The sequence below is a fragment of the Leopardus geoffroyi genome, chromosome C3 (assembly GCF_018350155.1).
Source record: "Leopardus geoffroyi isolate Oge1 chromosome C3, O.geoffroyi_Oge1_pat1.0, whole genome shotgun sequence".
Classification (NCBI taxonomy): domain Eukaryota; kingdom Metazoa; phylum Chordata; class Mammalia; order Carnivora; family Felidae; genus Leopardus; species Leopardus geoffroyi.
Genome location: NC_059338.1, coordinates 87,583,965 through 87,603,244, shown reverse-complemented (window position 1 = coordinate 87,603,244; position 19,280 = coordinate 87,583,965). Strand labels below are relative to the sequence as shown.

The 19,280-nt window shown below is 43.9% G+C and overlaps 2 protein-coding genes across 8 annotated transcripts in view; one reads left to right on the top strand and one right to left on the bottom strand.

The window, feature by feature from the left end:
• Window positions 1-945, bottom strand: part of DERL1 (derlin 1) — a 28,353-nt gene extending 27,408 nt beyond the window's left edge. Inside the window, exon 1 of the mRNA XM_045453783.1 lies at window positions 567-945. Coding sequence (XP_045309739.1) covers window positions 567-719 — 153 coding nt within the window. The 5' untranslated portion in view covers window positions 720-945. The remainder of the gene's footprint in view (window positions 1-566) is intronic.
• Window positions 946-966: 21 nt separating this feature from the next.
• The window catches only part of TBC1D31 (TBC1 domain family member 31), a 100,713-nt gene continuing 82,399 nt past the window's right edge, over window positions 967-19,280 (top strand). For 6 of the 7 annotated variants that reach the window (XM_045453780.1, XM_045453772.1, XM_045453773.1 and 3 more), the window contains exon 1: window positions 12,599-12,766. In XM_045453780.1, the coding sequence (XP_045309736.1) occupies window positions 12,633-12,766 (134 nt within the window). In that variant the 5' untranslated portion in view covers window positions 12,599-12,632. Of the gene's footprint in view, window positions 1,149-12,598; window positions 12,767-19,280 lie in introns of those variants that run through there. The other variant, XM_045453778.1, reaches the window with a different exon arrangement.

Below are 19,280 nucleotides of genomic sequence, written 5' to 3'. Positions count from 1 at the left end.
CATGTCACATACTAGGTCGGGGCTAGGTGGAACGCAGATAAACAAACCCACTCTTTGCATCCGACCACAAACCACTCCCGCAAAGAAAAAAAAAAAAAAAAAAAAAGCCTCTATTAACATAAGAAGTACTCGGCTGAATGCTGAGTAAATTGACATCCTCATGGCACCCACGTGAGTGGCAGAGGAAGGTCAGAGGGCACCTGCTCCGGGTAGAACCAGGGTGCTAATCACCGGCGTCCAAAAGATTAACAACGATCACAGAATTACCTTCCCACTGGCTCCTTCTCTGAATGCAGAGGGCAGGGAGCATAATCTTAATAGAAAAGCAAAATCAGTCCCTTCCCAATGGGCCAAAGCCACTTCTCCAACCATCCGTGCCCTAGCTCCAGACCCCTTTTTTGCCTCCACCCCGCCCCCAGACCACAGGACCTCGCCCTAAACCGCTGGAGCCGTCACACTACAAATCCCACCAGGCACCGCGCGCCCACGACATGCCGGTCTACGCTCCGTCACCGCCGGGCCTCCTGGGACCTGTAGTCTCCACGCCCCTCCGCGCTGGTCAGTACCTGGAAGCGATAGAGGAAGGCTTCAGGCCAGAGGAAGAAGTAGGCCGGGCTGATGAGACCGAGTTTGCCGACCAAGGGCACCGCGACAGTGGCGGCGAACCAGTAGCGAGTGATGGCCGGGATGCTTCTGAACCAGTCCCCGATGTCCGACATCTTCACCTTTTAGGTGGCCAGGATGCGCACAGCCGCCGACTCCCAGTCCCTGGCCCCTCACGACACGGCCCGTTCAGCGAGTGGAAGGTGTCGAGGCGGAAGCCGCCCAAGCCGCCGATAAGAAGGCGGAGATCGGCGGACGTGGCGCCACCGAATTCGGACGAGCGAGGGAGCGTTCGGCAGCGAAACTTCCCCTTCCGGCGGCCGCGGAAGACGTTGACCAGAAGTCCCGCCGCTTAAAGGGCAAGCACCGATTTTACCACAGGGCCGCGGCTCCGCGGTACGGGGGAAGGACGGTATGGGGCGGGACCAAGCGGGGCGAAGGCACAACTGGTGGGAAACAGTGGTTGCCAGGGGCAACGGCAAATACTCCAGCCAATGGCGAGGCTGAACGCCTACTACCTAGTTCAAGCCGGAGTTGTAATCCAGGTGGGTGCTCTTGGATGGTGTTTAAAAAGGAAGGAGGAAAATAAAGTACATAGTTCCTCATCTGTTCTTTCATTTGACAAATGTTTGTTGAGGGCTAAGTGCCAGGGTTCTAGGTAGGGTTCTAGACACCGAGGATCCTGCGACTATCAGAGCTGTTGTGGTACCTTCTCTCCTAGAGCTTACATTCTGATGGGGTTAGACAACTACTAATAAGTGCAAAAGATAATTTCAGAGAGTGGGGGAAAAAAAGGAATATAAAATAGGATGATGCAGTAGAGTGACGGGGTGGGAGCGGGGAAACGTGGGGAAAGATGACTACTTTAGATGAGAATGGTCAAGGAGAACCTGGATGAAGTGTCCTTTGAGCTGAACCACCCCCACCCCCCAGGCAAGAACTGGTGAGTTTTCCTTGCAGAGAAAACAGCCACTCCTGTTAGCTTGGAATGTTAGAGGAACTGAAAGCAAAGTTATATTCTTAACTATGAATATAATTCCTCAAGCAGGATTTAATTACAAGTAGATGAGAATCCACCTTATTCTTAATCTGTAAAAAGGGAGACAAAACTGTTCCTGTTATTTTCAGATGTAAGTCCTGCAGTTTAAGACTGATTAAGCCAAAAGGGGGGGGGGGGGATTGATTAAGCCATCCAGTGAAGACCACTAGAAACAAACCTGTAGCCCAGAGTTAGTTTTTTTTTGTTTTTTTTTTTTAATTTTTTTTTTTCAACGTTTATTTATTTCTGGGACAGAGAGAGACAGAGCATGAACGGGGGAGGGGCAGAGAGAGAGGGAGACACAGAATCGGAAACAGGCTCCAGGCTCTGAGCCATCAGCCCAGAGCCTGACGCGGGGCTTGAACTCCCAAACGGCGAGATCGTGACCTGGCTGAAGTCGGAAGCTTAACCGACTGCGCCACCCAGGCGCCCCCCAGAGTTAGTTTTATTTACTTTCTGCAGCAAGGGATACTGGACTCCAGAGGAACCTGGACCATCTCATGAAGCAAAAAAAGAATAGGGTCATTATTGGATTGCGAGGAAAGGTGAAGTAAAATTTTGGTGAAATTTAAATGAAGCAGTGTTTTGATAGGCTCAAAGCAAAGCAATGCTGTGTGTAAAAGTGTTAACATCAAGCCTAGGCCTGAGGGGCACCTTGGTGGCTCAGTCCGTTGAGCCTCCGACTTCCACTCAGGTCATGATCTTGCAGTTTGTGAGTTCAAGCCCCACATTGGGCTCACTGGCGTCAGCCTGTCTGTGCAGAGCCCACTTCAGATCCTCCGTCCCCCTCTCGCTGCCTCTCCCCTGCTAGCGCTCTCTCAAAAAATAAATATTAAAAAAAAAATAGGCTTAGGTTAAATTCCAGTTAAAAAAAAAAAAAAAAGCCTAGGCCTGAGCTTAGAAGCAAGTTCAGGGTCCTCTTCCCTTTGAAATCTCATTTTAGGTTAGACGTGGAATGTTGGGTCTGAAAACTCCTTATTTAAAGTTTTGCAACTAGATTGAAAATCGTGTGTCAGGATGACCCATATAGCTCAGATCCTTCAGGCAAGAATGGGATTTTCCATCCACACCAAAAAAATTTTAAACCGTGAAGTGTGTACAACAATGTATTATTTTAAAGAAGATTTTTCAGCACAACATCCCTGATGTTCATTAACAGAAACCATATTTACAGAATAAAAAGGCACTAAGTATTCCACAGACTGATAAAAGTATACAACATTTGGAGACCTAATCAATATCAGGCATAATGAATATATAAAGAAACCCCTCATTCATACAAAGCTGGTGGGAATATAAATTAGTACAACCTTATAAAATAATATTGATATAAAAGCTAGAGGGGCCCCTGGGTGGCTCAGTCAGTTAAGCGACCGACTCTTGATTTCGGCTCAGGTCATGATCTCATGGTTTGTGAGTTTGAGCCCTGAGTTGGGCTCTGTGCTGACAGCACGGGGCCTGCTTGGGATTCTCTCTCTCTCTCTCTCTCCCTTTCTCTCCCACCCATTTCTTTCTCTCTCTCTCTCTCACTCAAAATAAATAAATGAAGATTTAAAAATAAATAAAATAGGGGCACCTGGGTGGCTCAGTCGGTTGAGCTTCTGACTTCAGCTCAGGTCATGATCTCACACTTCACGAGTTCGATCCCTGCATCGGGCTCTGTGCTGACAGCTCAGAGCCTGGAGCCTGCTTTGGATTCTGTGTCTCCCTGTCTCTCTGCCCCTAACCCACTCGCATTCTGTCTCTGTCTCTCTCAAAAATAAATAAACATTTAAAAAATTTAATTAATTAATTAATTAGTTAATTAATTAATTAAAAGCTAGAGCATTGTATAAATAACATAATATTTGGAGATATTGCCTGAGCTCCATTCTCTGCATCTCCCTATCTTCTTGTACCCACTACACATTATATCCAAGATACAATAAGAGGAAATGTGTTATCTAGTTTAGGTGGAAAGCTAAGGAAGGTTTCTCTGATGAAACTAAGTACAGGTGCTGCCCCCCCCCCCAAAAAAAATCTACCAAGAACAAAACAACACATAATGTTTGGCAATATTTATTTCTAGGTTGTGCTCTAAAATTCAGAGTGCATGCTCTGGAATTCAACTTCAGGCTTTAGAAATACTGAAGTTTAAGTTGTGGTTACACCACTTATTAGCACTATCATGTTGTGAAAATGACAACCTCATGGTGCCTCAGTTTCTTCACCTATAAAATGTGAGAGGAAAAAGTAACAGCAAAACTGCTTTCAGAGGATTGTGAAGATTCAAATCAGATAAATTCAAATTATTACTCTTCTCTTTTTGCTTCTCTTTTTGAAATGTTTTACAATGAAAGCATATCGCTTTTAGAAATAGAAATCTGGATTTTCAACAAACCCTATCCCTCCCACCATGTGATTCTGATCCAAGTTATCTGCCGACCATTCTTTGAGAACCATCAGACTAGATGGACATTCAGGATTTTTCTGTTTCTCTTTATAAAATCACTATATATTGTGATAAATTATTCTGGGCATAAAACACAAAGGTGGCTTATTCTTAGCCATCTTCAATAGAGGACTTCCCCCAATGCTCCCAAATAGCTTGCTCTAGAATTTAATTGCTTGGCTTGTAAGGAAGTCCCTGTGTTACTGCCATCAACACTCGTCATCATTTAAAACATGCAGGTAATGATTGGGCTAAGTTCTAGGAAAAATTGTGGAGGTGTAGGGGAAATAGGTGATCTCATGAATTATTGACAAGAATATACATCGGTACAACCTCTCCAGCAAGCAATTTGGTAATATTCAAATGCATTTCTGGGAATTTAAGCTTTAGATAGACTCCAACTTTTTAATTTTTTTTTCAACGTTAATTTTATTTATTTTTAGGACAGAGAGAGACAGAGCATGAACGGGGGAGGGGCAGAGAGAGAGGGAGACACAGAATCGGAAACAGGCTCCAGGCTCTGAGCCATCAGCCCAGAGCCTGACGCGGGGCTCGAACTCACGGACCGCGAGATTGTGACCTGGCTGAAGTCGTACGCTTAACCGACTGCGCCACCCAGGCGCCCCTCCAACTTTTTAAAAATGCACAAGGAGAGTCATTGCCACATTTTTTTAAATAGCAAGAGATTGGAAATAGCTGAATAAGTATCAATATGAAACTGATTAAACGATGGCTTATCCAAATGGTCAAATACTATCAACCTTCATTAGAAAAACATAACTTTGTACACTATAAAACAGAATGCTGTCTAATAACATACAGCATCAAGGACACAAGAGTTACAGTACAAAGTTCACACTATGCTATTATACAGTTGTACAGAAAGCACACACACAAACACACACACACAGTATTTGCTTGAAATAGTGGTTGTCTCTGGAAATGGAAACGCAGAGGATGGGAGACAGGAGTGGGAAGGAGACATGTTATTGCATGTTCTTTTATCCTTTTAAATTTTGTCCCAACTATGTGTACTACATATTCTAAAATTAATTTTCAAAATATGTAGAAAGGCGGTTTGTTCAGAAAGGAACAGGTTCAATGCCAAAAACTTTAGAAAGATAGTTAGAAAAGACCTTAACTCTGTCTTTCCTGCCATATTGATGTATATTTCCTATTGTTTCTGTTAAAAAAGGATGTTAAGGAAACGGTGGGGGGGGGGGCGCTTGGGAGAGACCGCCATTGAGAGCACAATATTGCCTATAGCGCTGAAAATTGGCACTGCGCCTCAGAGTAATGCTGACAGACGTTGGGGGGGGGGGGGGCTGACGACTCAAATATCATCTGTCACAACAGTCATGCAGGAACACCATCCTAATGGGTTGCCTGCCACATAAGTGGCATCATCAAAAATTCAAAGCACATTGCAAAGATGTAATTAATTCTTACATTAACTAGTAGGCAGTTTCATTAGCCCCATCATGCAGGTGAAGCTATGGCAAGAATAATAATTTCTCTTTTGTCATGCCTGGCAGAACCTGTCCTATATTTTTAGTCCTAAATCTGGGAAATTTTAAAGATTTTGGCACACTGGGCTGGGAAACAAGGCAGTTACTAAACACTGGATAGATTATTCCCCATTTGTTATTTTGATGCACACGTGCGTGCGTGCGTGTGTGTGTGTGTGTGTGTGTACTAAAAAGTCAGCCTTAGGGGCGCCTGGGTGGCTCATTCGGTTAAGTGCCCACCTTCAGCTCAGATCATGATCTCACAGTTTGTGGGTTCAAACACCTTGTTGGGCTTTCTGCTGTCAGCACAGAGCCTGCTTTGGATCCTCTGTCCTCTCTTTCTGCCTCTCCCCTGCTTATTCATTCTCTCTCTCTCTCTCTCTCAAAATAAAAAAATAGAAAATAAATAAATAAAAATAAAGTCAGCCTTTTACATACCATAAGGAACGAATCTGGATTCCAGGCTTGCCTCTGTCTTTTGCTGATTGTGTGACCTTTGCTGATTGTATGTGACCATGGGCAGGTCACTAAAAACAATAACAATATTACCTGACACTACAGCAAAGTTGTTTGTTGTCCGTTTGAATTGACAGCCTGCTGTTAACCAAGCTCTGGGCTTGAAGTTTCCATGCATCATCCCCTTAATGGGCACACTAACCCCCATAGATAGGTACAGAATTATTATTATTATTGTTATTATTATCATTATCATTATTATTATGGACACTGAGAAACAGATTATCATCTAACTCATCCAAGGTCCCATAACTGTAAGTGGTGATTCCAATCCAGGGCTGTCTGACCTGAGTCCATCTTTTAACTGCTCTGCTCTACCTCTGTGACAAATGTAAAAGTTCCTTATAAACTCCAAAGCATCTCACAGATACTAGTTTTACTCTAGTAACTAACACAAAGGACCAGCACATGGGAGGCAATTAATGTTGTATAGATGAGTAAAGCAGGCTGGCTGAACCAAAGTTTATGCAAGAAGAATTTGGAATAAAATAATCCCTTTAATACCAGACTTCTCTTAAGTAACAATTCCACATGCCAAAATCATCACAGAACAGTAATCCAAGCAATGATTACAGCTATTAATAACTTATATTCATCAGTCATAGTTTATATTCATAATCAGAACAATAGTAAATGATACTCATTCAAGATATGCCTTGGGGAAGGCCTGCAAGGATCTGACATACCTTCCTTCTAAATCAAAGAAAAAACTCCTCAAGCTAATGTCCGTGTTAGAATGTGAGTAATATTTAAATACAGGATTCTTATCAGTTGGCTTTGGATCCAAGTCATCACCCATGGTGTAGACATTCCACTAGAATTAAGGCTCAAGCAAAACTCCCAAAAGCCTTTAATTGAAGACACATCCAGAGAAAGGCATATTAACCAGAATCCTGAGCTATTGCAAAGACTTGAGGCCTGTTTCCATCACTATCAGGAAGCAGCTTATTACCAGTTTGTTATAAAGGACACAACTCAAGAAAAGCCAAATGGAAGAAATGCACAGGGCAAGGAAGGGAGAAAGTATTCAGAGCCCCCATGCCTTCTCTGGGTGCACCACCCCCCCAGCACCTTGATGTGTTCACCAACCTGGACGCTCTCGGAATCCCTTCGTCTTGGGTTTTTATGGATGTTCCATTACCTAGGCCTGATTGATTAAATCATTAGCCATTGGTGATGAACTAAATTCCCAGCCCCTTCCTCCTCCCTGGAAGGTCAGAGGGGTGTGGCTGAAAGTTCCCTCCAACCACAGGTAGGTTCTGCAACCAGGCCCCCATCCTCCTAGAGTCACCACAATAGCATAAACTCAGGTCTGATAGAAAATGATTATGGATAACAAAAGGTGCTCCTTTCATCCTAGCACTCAGGAAATGAAGTTCTGTGCCAGGAGCAGGGACAAAAAACAAATAGATGTTTCCCATTGTACCACAGCATCATGCAGCTGTTAACCAAAATGTAACTAAGACTATGAGTTTTGCAACTAAAACTTTTAAGGGTAGGTTGTTTTACTAGGAAAGAATAGAGTAAGTAGAACAGGATGTAGGGGAGGGAGGATGCTTATTGAAAACAAGAGAGAGAGAGGCACCTGGGTGGCTCAGTCAGTTAAGCATGGGACTCTTGATATCAGCTCATGTCATGACCTCACAGTTTCTGAGTTCAAGCCCCACATCGCACTCTGTGTGAATCATTGGAGCCATCTTGGGATTCTTTCTCCCTCTTTCTTCCCCTCCCCCACTCTCTCTCAAAATAAAGAAATAAGCTTTAAAAAAATAAAAGAAGGGGGGGAGATATAAAAATTTACTATCTTCTAGTTTGTTTGTTTTTTCCATATCATACTGTTCTTTTCATTTACCTTTTTTTTTTTTAATTTTTTTTAACGTTTTTATTTTACTTTTGAGACAGAGAGAGACAGAGCATGAACAGGGGAGGGGCAGAGAGAGAGGGAGACACAGAATCTGAAACAGGCTCCAGGCTCTGAGCAGTCAGCACAGAGTCCCACGCGGGGCTCGAACTCATAGACCGCGAGATCGTGACCTGAGCCGAAGTCAGACGCTTAACCGACCGAGCCACCCAGGTGCCCCTTCGTTTACCTTTTCACAAAAAGAGTCTTTCCTGGGTTGCCAGGCTGGCTCGATCGGTAGAGCATATGACTCTTGATCTCAGGGTCATGAGTTTGAGCCTCACGTTGACTGTAGAGATTACTTAAAAATAAAATACAATTTAAAAAGAAAAAAGAGGCTTTCCCTGTTTCTACAAAGTTTTCATAATTATCATTCTGTTGACTAAATAATATTCTACTAGCAATATAGCATAATCCTTTGACCATTTTCCTATTTCGGATGCCTGTTTTGCAATACCTAATACAGCTTGAACATCTTCATGTGTATACATTTTTGTATATGGATAGCTAGCTTCTTTTTACTAATAATACGTGTTGAATATTAATAAATTGAAACTTTGTGGGCATGGTCTTAATAAGTCTTCACAAGAACACTTCAACCCTATGAGGTACTTTTATTTTTATTTATAATTGAAGAAACAGCCTCAGAAAAGTTGTCACTTGCCACTTGCTAGTAAGTGCAAAGGTAAGACTCAAACCCAGGTCTGTCTAGAACCAAAGGTGGTACTCTCTAATTCAGTCATCCAACAAAGTACCATAGTCTGGGTGGTTTATAAACAACAGAAATTTATTTCTCGCAGGTCTGGAGACTAGATCAGGGCACCAGCACGGTCAGGCTCTGGTGAGGGTCCCCTTCCATCTTGCATTTCTATCCTCACATGGTAGAAGGGAGAAGAGTGGTCTTTCAGGTCTCTCTTATAAGGGCATTGACTTCATTCATTAGGGCAGAGCCTCCCCAAGGCCCCACCTCCTGATACCATCACATTAGGCGTTAGGATTTTGACACTGTGGGGAGAATTTGGGGAGACACAATCAGCCCACAGCAACTTGTTAGGTACCAGGTACTCTTCCTGGCACTGTGGATGCAGCAGTGAACCAAACTGACGAATATCCGTGGCCTCTTAGAGCTTACATTCTAGAGGAGGCAGGAAGACTATCGAAAGGGGCAGAAGTTAGATGCACAGTACATGAACCCTTGACACGTGCCTGGAGCCAAAACAGAGCGAAGGAGATTTGGGTTGGTCAGGGAAGGCCTCACTGTGATCTCAAGGGACGTTGAACAAAGATCTTAAGGGGGGCAGCAGGGCTGGCAAAGGCCCTGAGTGGAAGCGTGCCTGGCAGGGAGGCCTCACAGCACCAAGCCCAACGTGGCTGAGCGGAGAAAGTCGGGGGCGGGGGGTGGTCAGAGAGAGCAAGGAAGGAGGGGTACTTAGAATCAGGCAGGACATTGTAGGTTATGGAAAGGACGTTGCATTCTATTCCGGTCTTTTTTTTTTTTTTTTTAAGATTTTATTTTTAAGTCATCTCTGCACCCAACTTAGGGCTTGAACTCACAACCCTGAGATCAAGAGCCACATGCTCCACTGACTGAGCCAGCCAGGCGCCCCTAGTCTGCTCTTAACCACTCCACCACATTGCCTCTCAATAATTCTACTGGACAGGGGCGCCTGGGTGGCTCCGTCGGTCGGTCGAGCATCCGACTTCAGCTCAGGTCATGATCTCACAGTTCATGAGTTTGAGCCCCACATCGGGCTCACTGCTGTTAGTGCAGAGCCCGCTTCAGATCTTCTGTCCCCCGAGTCTCTGCCCCTTCCCCACTTGCGCGCACTCTCTCTCTCTCTCTCAAAAATAAATAAATCTTTAAAAAAATAATAATAATTCTACTGAACAGATTTCCAGGAGGGGGATTCTGACGTGAAAGGATGTGAGCATCTTTATTACTATCACTCCCAGAGACTGCCTCGTCAGATTTAGGCTACAGGGGTCCTCGCTTACTTGGGCACTTCCAAGGCTCTTGCCTAACTTTCTTAAAAATGAGGGGAGGGGTGACTGGGTGGCTCAGTTGGTTAAGCGTGTAACTTGGTTTCAGCTCAGGTCATGATCTCACAGTTTGTGAGTTCTAGCCCCGCGTTGGACTCTTTGCTGACTGCTCAGAGCCTGGAACCTGCTTCAGATTCGGTGTCTCCCTCTCTCTCTGCCCCTCCCCACTCTTGCGCTGTTTTTGCTTTTGTTTTATGTTTATTTATTCTTGAGAGAGAGAGAGAGAGAGAGAGAGCCAGAGTGGGGGAAGGGCAGAGAGAGAGAGAAAGGGAGACATAGAAACCGAAGCAGGCTCCAGGCTCTGAGCTGTCAGCAAAGAGTCCAACGCGGGGCTTGAATTCGCAAACTGTGAGATCATGACCTGAGCTGAAGTGGGATGCTTAACCAACAGGCGTCCCTAAAAAAAATTAAAATTTTTAAATTTTTAAAAAATTCAAAATTTTAAAATAAAAAAATTTTTAAAGAAACAGTAAGTATATTCACCTTAAATTTCCACAATGATATATGTCAAATGTATTTAAATTAAAAAACAAAGTCAAACAAAAAAACAAGTATAATCATGTCTCAATTAGTACAGTAGCTACATTCCAGGAAAATTTAGAGTATATTAAATCCCTGTAAATATTCTTCATGTTTATATGTAAAACAGAATTAGGTACTAGTTCAGCTATTACAAATGGGATTTTTACTTACAGGAATGTATTGGAAATGTTCAAAAGGATGCAGGACCATTTTATACATTGTAGGATGTCTGCCTAACATCCCTGACCCCCTTTCCTAAATTCCTGTTGTGCCCTTAGTTATTGTGATAACCCAAAACAATCATGTTATGAGTTGAATTGTGTTCCCCAAATAGATATATTAAAATCCTAACCCCTGGTCCCGGTGAATGTGATGTTATTTGAAAATAGTATTTGCAGATGTAATCAAGCTTAAATGAGGTCATAGTTGATTAGGGTGAGCTAGTCCATTGGATTAACAGTGACTTGATATACTTATAAAAGGAGAAAATGTAGACACAGACACAGGGGGAGAAGGCCATGCAAAGACAAGGGCAGAGATTAGAGTGATGCATCTCTAAGCCAAGGATTGCCGACCGGTACCAGGAACTAGGAGAGAAGCATGACAGACTCTCCCTCAAAGCCTCCAGACTTTGATTTCAGACTTCTGACCCCTGGAACCATGAGAGAATGAATTTCACTATTTTAAGCCACCCAGTTTGCGATACTTTGTTACCGCGTCTCTGGGAAACCAATATAAATGTCTTACATAGCACAATGAAGACACTGTTGAAAACCTGTCTTTGTGCCTCCTTCCTGCACAGTGCCCAGATCTCTGCTCAGATAATACCTGCCAGCAGTGCCTTCCCCGAACACCTTAATCCAGGTATCACCCCACCCATCCTGCTCATTCCTTTACCCTGCTTAAATTTTTCTTCATTTTTCATTACCTGACACGATATACTTTATTTATTTTCTTAGTCATTGTCTGTCTTCCCAACTAGAATGCAAGTTCCAGGAAAGGGCAATTTTGTCTTGTTCACTGCCATTCCCCAGCACCCGGAACAACCCTTTCCCACACAGGAGCTCCACTGACATTTATTGAACTAGCAAATGAGGATCTCCTTTGCAGAGAGAGGACAAATGCAATCTTAATATAATGAGGAATAGGACAGAATAGCTTACCTGGAGAAAGCAAAGAGACATAGCAAAGCACCTGAGAGCTGGAAGACTTGGAGGAAAAGTAATTCAAATGTTTTAGTGAAAGTTGGATATACAACCTCTTTTGATCACGGGATGTTATTGCTGATGCCGCAGATGTAATGTGCAAACATGCATATGCTTGACTGGCAAGGCATTGGAGCCAAAAAAGCTACAGCTGTCACGCTTGTCTGAAGCCAGTCCAAGTAGGCTGAACATGCATTTAGAGAGCTCTGAAAGCATTTTATATCTGGTACGTGCTGTCAAAGGCAGTAGGAAAAAAAATGTGTTGGCAAGGGACAGTACATACTAACCAGCCGAGTTCGTGCGTGCTTTAGGTTACATGCAGGTGTCACAGCTTCGGCACTGTAGACACTTCGGGTCAAACAGTTATTTGTTGGTGAGGGGCTTCCCTGTGTGTGGGAGGATGATTATCAGCATCTTTGGTACCATGTGACAGTAGCACCCACCTTCTCAGCTATGACAACCAAAAACGTCTGCAGACATGGCCAAATGTCCTCTGGGGGCAGTCACCCTTGGTTGAGAACCACTGAGTTACATGTGATGCTTGTCCACTCCCCCTCCTTCCTTGGCAACTCCCCCTTATGCCCCCAAAACACACACACACACACACACACACACACACACACACACACACAGTGAAACAACCCTCCCACCTCCCTCTCCTCAAAGGATGATTTATTCCTATATGTTCTTCCACTGAATGTGCCTCTGGGACTTCCTGAGGTCATCCGTGGTCAACCATGACATTAGAAGCGTCTAACAAAACACATCTCTTAAGGTCATGAGAGTGTCTAGTTCCTTTCTATATTGAGGCTAGACTTGACCATGTGACTTGCGATAGCCAATGGAACATTGGCTGGCATGGTGATGCATGCAACAGCTTGTGAAACACTTCCACACTCAGGCTTGTCCTACTGAAACATTCCTTTCTAAGAGCCCAGGGCCGTGTAAAGAAGCTCAAGCTAGACTACTGAATGATGAGAGGCCGCGTGGACAGAGGCACAGGTAGGTGAGAAGCCATCTTGGATGTTTCAGCCCCAGGTGAGCCTTCAGCTGCACGCAACCACGAGTGACCACGGCTGTATCGTGGTGAGTCAGGCTATATCGTGGTATATCAGCTGGGCCCAGTCAACTCACAGAATGGTGAAATTTAGGAAATCGTGTTTGCTTGAAGCCAATGAATTTTGAGGTAATTTTTACACAGCAACATACAACCGAAACATCAAATGTCTAAGTTGTTGAAATGAGAAGGAAGCGGTGCAGTGCTAGAGAAGGCTCATATTAGCTCGCAAGAGCCAACTGTTAAATTTTCAGGATTTTTCTGAGACGATTATTAAATACAGCCTTTATCAAAAATTGAATTATATAAACTTAGATGGAAATAAATTATATTTTAAAGGAAATACTCAAAACATATCATTTCTTGAAAAACATATCATTGGGGCGCCTGGGTGGCGCAGTCAGTTAAGCCTCCGACTTCAGCCAGGTCACGATCTCGCGGTCCGTGAGTTCGAGCCCCGCGTCGGGCTCTGGGCTGATGGCTCAGAGCCTGGAGCCTGTTTCTGATTCTGTGTCTCCCTCTCTCTCTGCCCCTCCCCCGTTCATGCTCTGTCTCTCTCTGTCCCAAAAATAAATAAAAAATAAACGTTGAAAAAAAAATTAAAAAAAAAAAAAAGAAAAACATATCATTTGGGGCGCCTGGGTGGCTCAGTCAGTTGAGCGTCCGACTTCGGCTCAGGTCATGATCTCGCAGTCTGTGAGTTCGAGCCCCGCGTCGGGCTCTGTGCTGACAGCTCAGAGCCTGGAGCCTGCTTCGGATTCTGTGTCTCCCTCTCTCTCTGCCCCTCCCCTGCCCATGCTCTGTCTCTCTCTCTGTCAAAAATAAATAAAACATTTTAAAAAATGAAAAATAAAACATATCATTTGTTAATTCCTATACCATATTTTACTATTATTGATGCTCTTGAGGTTTTCTATGTCCATCGTATCTGTATGGTGAACATATTATGTAATAGTGTACTATTGCTCACCTCTTTCCAATGGCATCACATTGGTAGCTTGAAATTGGCCTTGAATAGTAGGAGTACTTATACCACAGAAATTACCTAATGCTACAAACCAGGGCTTTATTTTTGTCCAGAGAGCCAGTTGTTAAATTTATCAGCACATCACTGGTACTCTCCTTAGAGGGGCTTAAATAATAGCAATAATACAATATTTAGGGTGTGTGCGTGTGTGTGTGTGTGTGTGTGTGTGTGTGTGTGTGTGTGTGTGTGTGTATGTGGTGTGTTAATGGGGAATAAACAGGATTATCATGCAAATAATGAATTCCCTTCATAGCTTAGCAGGATATGCTATGAGAATACAGATGAAGGCAGCACCAGAGACTTTCTGGGTGTACAAGTTTTTACTGGACTATTGTTTTTTGTATATCTACACTGTTAAGTGATGGTCATGGAGCCTTCCAAGTAATTGCTGTGTGCTGTGCTGCCAGTGAGAAAAGCATAATGTGGTTGCCTATTTCTTGTCTGTGGGTAAAAATCAGCAAAGTCTGGCATTCTGGACGGTTTAATAAAGAAAGATACAAGAAATAATAATAGTAGTAATAACAGCTAGCATTCACTGAGGACTTCTGTGTGCCAAAGTTGTTCTAAACTCTAAACAATTTTGGGGTTGCTCCTATTTTTATCCCAATTTTACAGATGGAGAAATCAAGGCATGGAGAAGTTCAATATTACGCCCAGGGTTAGAGTACTAGTAAGCAGTGGACTCAGGCAACATACTTATGGGGAGAACAGGGTGGAATATGTGAAATTAGGACTCCGTGTTCACAGTACTCATGAGTTAGAGTCAAATTTATTTACTCCTATGGGAGATATTCCCAGCATTCTCTGACTCCACAGCCCTCTGCCCAGCAAGGCCTTTGTAATAGGCCTGTTTGGGCAGAGTAACATCCTTCTAAGGTCTACAGGTGAAGGTGGTAATCCCATTGTGCATACCCTATCTTATCTTTCTCTTTGCTCATGTAGAAAATTGCTTGCACAGGGATGTTAGGCTGGCTCAGCTGGTAGAACATGTGATTCTTGATCTTGGGGTTGTGAGTTTGAGCCCCACATAGGGTGTAGAAATTACTTAAAAATAAAATCTTTGGGGAAAAAAATTTTTAAAGAAAGAAAGTTGCTTGCAGTATTTTTCAAAGCCATCAATATAATAAAACCCAAACAACTTGGGTAAAGGGGAGAAGGGAGGGATGGATGAGCAGAGCACAGAGGATTTTTAGGGCAAAGAAAGTACTCTGGATGATATTATAATGTCCAAAGCCACAGAATGTACAACACCAAGAGTGAACCATAGTGTAAACCAGGGGCTCTGGGAAATTATGATGTGTCCATGTAGGTTCATCAGTTGTAACAAAGGTATCACTCTGGTGGGGATGCTGATAATGGGGAGGCTGTGCACGGGTGGGGGCAGGAGGTATGTGGGGAAATCTCTATACCTTTCCTTTAATTTTTCTGTGATCTTAAAACTGCTCTAAAAAAATTCTTTAATTTTTTTAAATTTTTTTTTTGAGAGAGAGAGACACACACACACACACACACACACACACACACACACACAGACTGCGAGTGGGGGAGGGGAAGAGAGCGAGAGAGACAGAATCTGAAGCAGGCTCCAGGCTCCATGCTGTCAGCACGGAGCCCGATGTGGGGCTCAAACCACGAGATCATGACCTGAGCTGAAGTCAGATGCTTAACCTACTGAGCCACCCACGCTCCCCTAAAAAAAAAATTCCTTAAAAAAATATATTTGGGGAGATGGTTTTTACTATTGAGTAAGGCCACATAAAAACCAGAAGAGACCGAAGTGCCTGGTCTTTTAGGTGTGGATTCCTTACCAGTCATCCTCACTCGGCTCTGTGGCCTCTTTCCACATGCTACCCAGAGTGGGCACTGGACAAAAGAAGCCACGCTGCCCTCGAATACTTAAATGGACAATAAATGCTTTGCTCAGTCTGCCTTCCTCCCTTACAGCAATTAGAGGTATTTTACTCACGGTTTATGGCGTCCTGTCACACTTGATTGATAGCCTGTCCTCTGAGCCCATAAATGTTTTTAGGAGCCTGTGAATCAAAGCTAGTTATTCAGTCCTGTGGGAGATATTCCCAGCATTCCCTGACTCCACAGTCCTCTGCCCAGGGAGGCCTTTGGAACAGGCCACCACTGACAAAGCATAATTTGAAAGGTTTAAGCTTCCAATAGAACCTTTCCAAGCGACCTTAAACTAGCGCCTACAAGAGTACAATAGTACACTTAGGTATTAATTTCTCCAGCATAAAGTTTGCAATAGTACACTGAGGTATTAATTTCTCTAGCATCAAGTTTGCAAATAATTTTTTAAACCCAACCATCAACAACAGAGGGATTATAAACTCATGCCACACCACACGTCCATAAGTTGGGATATCATGCAGTTGTCGCTAAGACAGAGGTAGCTATAGGCTGTCCTTCTTAGGACAGTTGTGGACATGATGGGGGCCGAGATTTCCACACGCTCCTCCTCTCCTGGCCACGTGGAAAGGCTGCAAAGACTGGAAACTTGCAGCCACTGCCCATTCTGTCATGTTATGGTCTCCTCCTTCCTTTGGCTTGCAGGAGGTCTTTTAAAAAAACCACAGTCTATGGCAGCAGTTTCTCATCGTACGTGGGAATGATCTTGCTGCCTGTCAAAATCAACACCACACCCCCCCCCACACTTTGATACTATACAATTCCAGCTGTAGTTGTCAAATCCTTTTGATTACACATGAAACACTGCCCTTGGTTGCTTTCATGTATGTTTTATGAGGATACCTAGACATGAATATTTATTTAAGCAACTTGGAGCATGTCTCTTTGATTTTCTTCTTCTGTTCTGAGTCATGTTAAAAGGCTGGGGCAGGTGCACCATGTCGTAGCTAACCTGTTATGGCTTTTGCCTTACTGCCCGCCCCCACCCCCCATCCCTACCACGCCAAACAGCTGAGCCGTCTGGGAAGTGGAAAACATTGCCTGGGTTTGCATCAGTTAGCAGTATGACACGCATCCCTGTGTTACCGATGAAACAGAACTCTTTCTTTGCAGTGTCAGCTTACCCACACAATATGTCAGTGTACCCTTGTCATTTAACTATTGCCTGCTTGGATTCCTTTTATGGTGGCTGCCTTGGTCAACCCTTCATCACTTTTGTCTCACCCTCCTTCTGCCTCAAGCTTCAAATTCTTTTCTTTTTTTATGTTTATTTATTTTTGAGAGAGAGAGAGAGAGAGAGAGAGAGAAAGAGACAGAGTGTGAGTGGGGGAGGGACAGAGAGAAAGGGAATCGCAGAATCTGAAGCAGGCTCCAGGCTCTGAGCTATCAGCACAGAGCCCAATGCGGGGTTTGAATCCATGAACTGTGAGATCATGACCTGAGCCAAAGTAAGATGCTTAACAGACTAAGCCACCCAGGTGCCCCTCAAGCTTTAAACTCTTAAATGATCTTTCTACTACAGAGGGATATGTCTAGAAACCATCAGTTTCCCTAGAACCTTTTAGAATAAGATCCAACCTCCTTAGCATGGCAATATGGGACTTTTTTTTTTTTAATTTTTTTTTTTTCAACGTTTATTTTATTTTTGGGACAGAGAGAGACAGAGCATGAATGGGGGAGGGGCAGAGAGAGAGGGAGACACAGAATCGGAAACAGGCTCCAGGCTCTGAGCCATCAGCCCAGAGCCTGACGCGGGGCTCGAACTCCCGGACCGCGAGATCGTGACCTGGCTGATGTCGGACGCTTAACCGACTGCGCCACCCAGGCGCCCCAATATGGGACTTTTATATTCTTAGTTTTACATGTGTCTCAGTCTTCTGCCTCTCACCCCCACAATAATAATAATAATAATAATAATAATAATAATAATGATAATGATAATAGTTATTGCTATTATTATTGAGAGCTTTGTAGGTGCTAAGCATGTTACATGCATAATAACTCCTTGTGCATCTGTGCTTTGATTGCACTCAGAATTTCTAGTTTCTAGAAGGTTCCATGTTGTTTCACAAATGCCCCTGCCTTTCTGCAGATGCTGTTTCCTTCCCTAACTTCTCTGCCTTATAACCCCTATTTATCCTTCCAGACTCAGCTCAAGTATCACCACCTCCTGAAGCCTTCCCTGACTTGTTTTCCTTCCAATTACCTCTACTTTAGAAAATAGAAGGCAATGTTTTTGCTCAAATAACCAGAGTATAGGAAGGACAGGAGTCCAGATTAGCTTCTGGGACAGTTAGAACAAGGGACATAAATGCTGCCAGAATGTTCTTTTACTATTTCTGGTTTTCTTGCCTTCCCCCCCCCTTTTTTTTTTTTTTTTTTTTTTTTTTTTGAGTTTTAGCTACCCTCTCTCAGACTGGCTCTCACCACAAAGATGGAGGTACTGTCTCTGGCAGCTCCCAGTCTACCAGAGAGGGAGGAAACTTGCTGGCCTTGGTCTCAACTTTAAAAACCCCCCAGGGGCGCCTGGGTGGCGCAGTCGGTTAAGCCTCCGACTTCAGCCAGGTCACGATCTCGCGGTCTGTGAGTTCGAGCCCCGCGTCAGGCTCTGGGCTGATGGCTCAGGGCCTGGAGCCTGTTTCCGATTCTGTGTCTCCCTCTCTCTCTGCCCCTCCCCCGTTCATGCTCTGTCTCTCTCTGTCCCAAAAATAAATAAACGTTGAAAAAAAAAAAATTAAAATAAATAAATAAATAAATAACCCCCAAAAGGGCTCTGGTTGGCTCAGCTGAGTCAGGCCCCACCCCTGAGCCAATCATTTGACCAGTGAGGGGTGGGCTAGAAGTATTTCTCAGAAGTGTGTGTCATACTGCATTTGAGGAGCTTGGAGGCGGTGGGGGACAGGGGTAGGGACAGTGCTGGATAGACACGGATATCCATGTCTACAGTCTTACCGTACCCTTCCCCAACCCCACTCAGTGCTTTATTGTTTTTTAAGTGCTGTCAACATCTTTGTTTACCAACACTCCTTTTAATGTGCAAATAAACCCTTTTTCCAAGGAGATAAAACAGAATCTTGTTATAATAGTTCCCAGAGTTTTTTTTTTTTTTTTTAATGTTTTTGTTTTATTTTTGAGACAGAGAGAGACAGAGCATGAACGGGGGAGGGACAGAGAGAGAGGGAGACACAGAATCGGAAGCAGGCTCCAGACACTGAGCCATCAGCCCAGAGCCCGACCCGGGGCTTGAACTCACGGACCACGAGAACGTGACCTGAGCTGAAGTCGGACGCTTAACCGACTGAGCCACCCAGGCGCCCCAGTTCCCAGAGTTTTTTAACTCAAGCTAGCAATAAATTATTTTCTGGTGCATGCAATAGGTCTTTTGGAAGAATTCAGAACCACACCAATTGTTCTGAACCATTAACTAACTCTATTAGTTAACTTTATGCTGCAGTTAACAGCCTGGCCGATCCCAGATGAGTGAGCAGTAAATGTTTATTGTTGCATGCCAC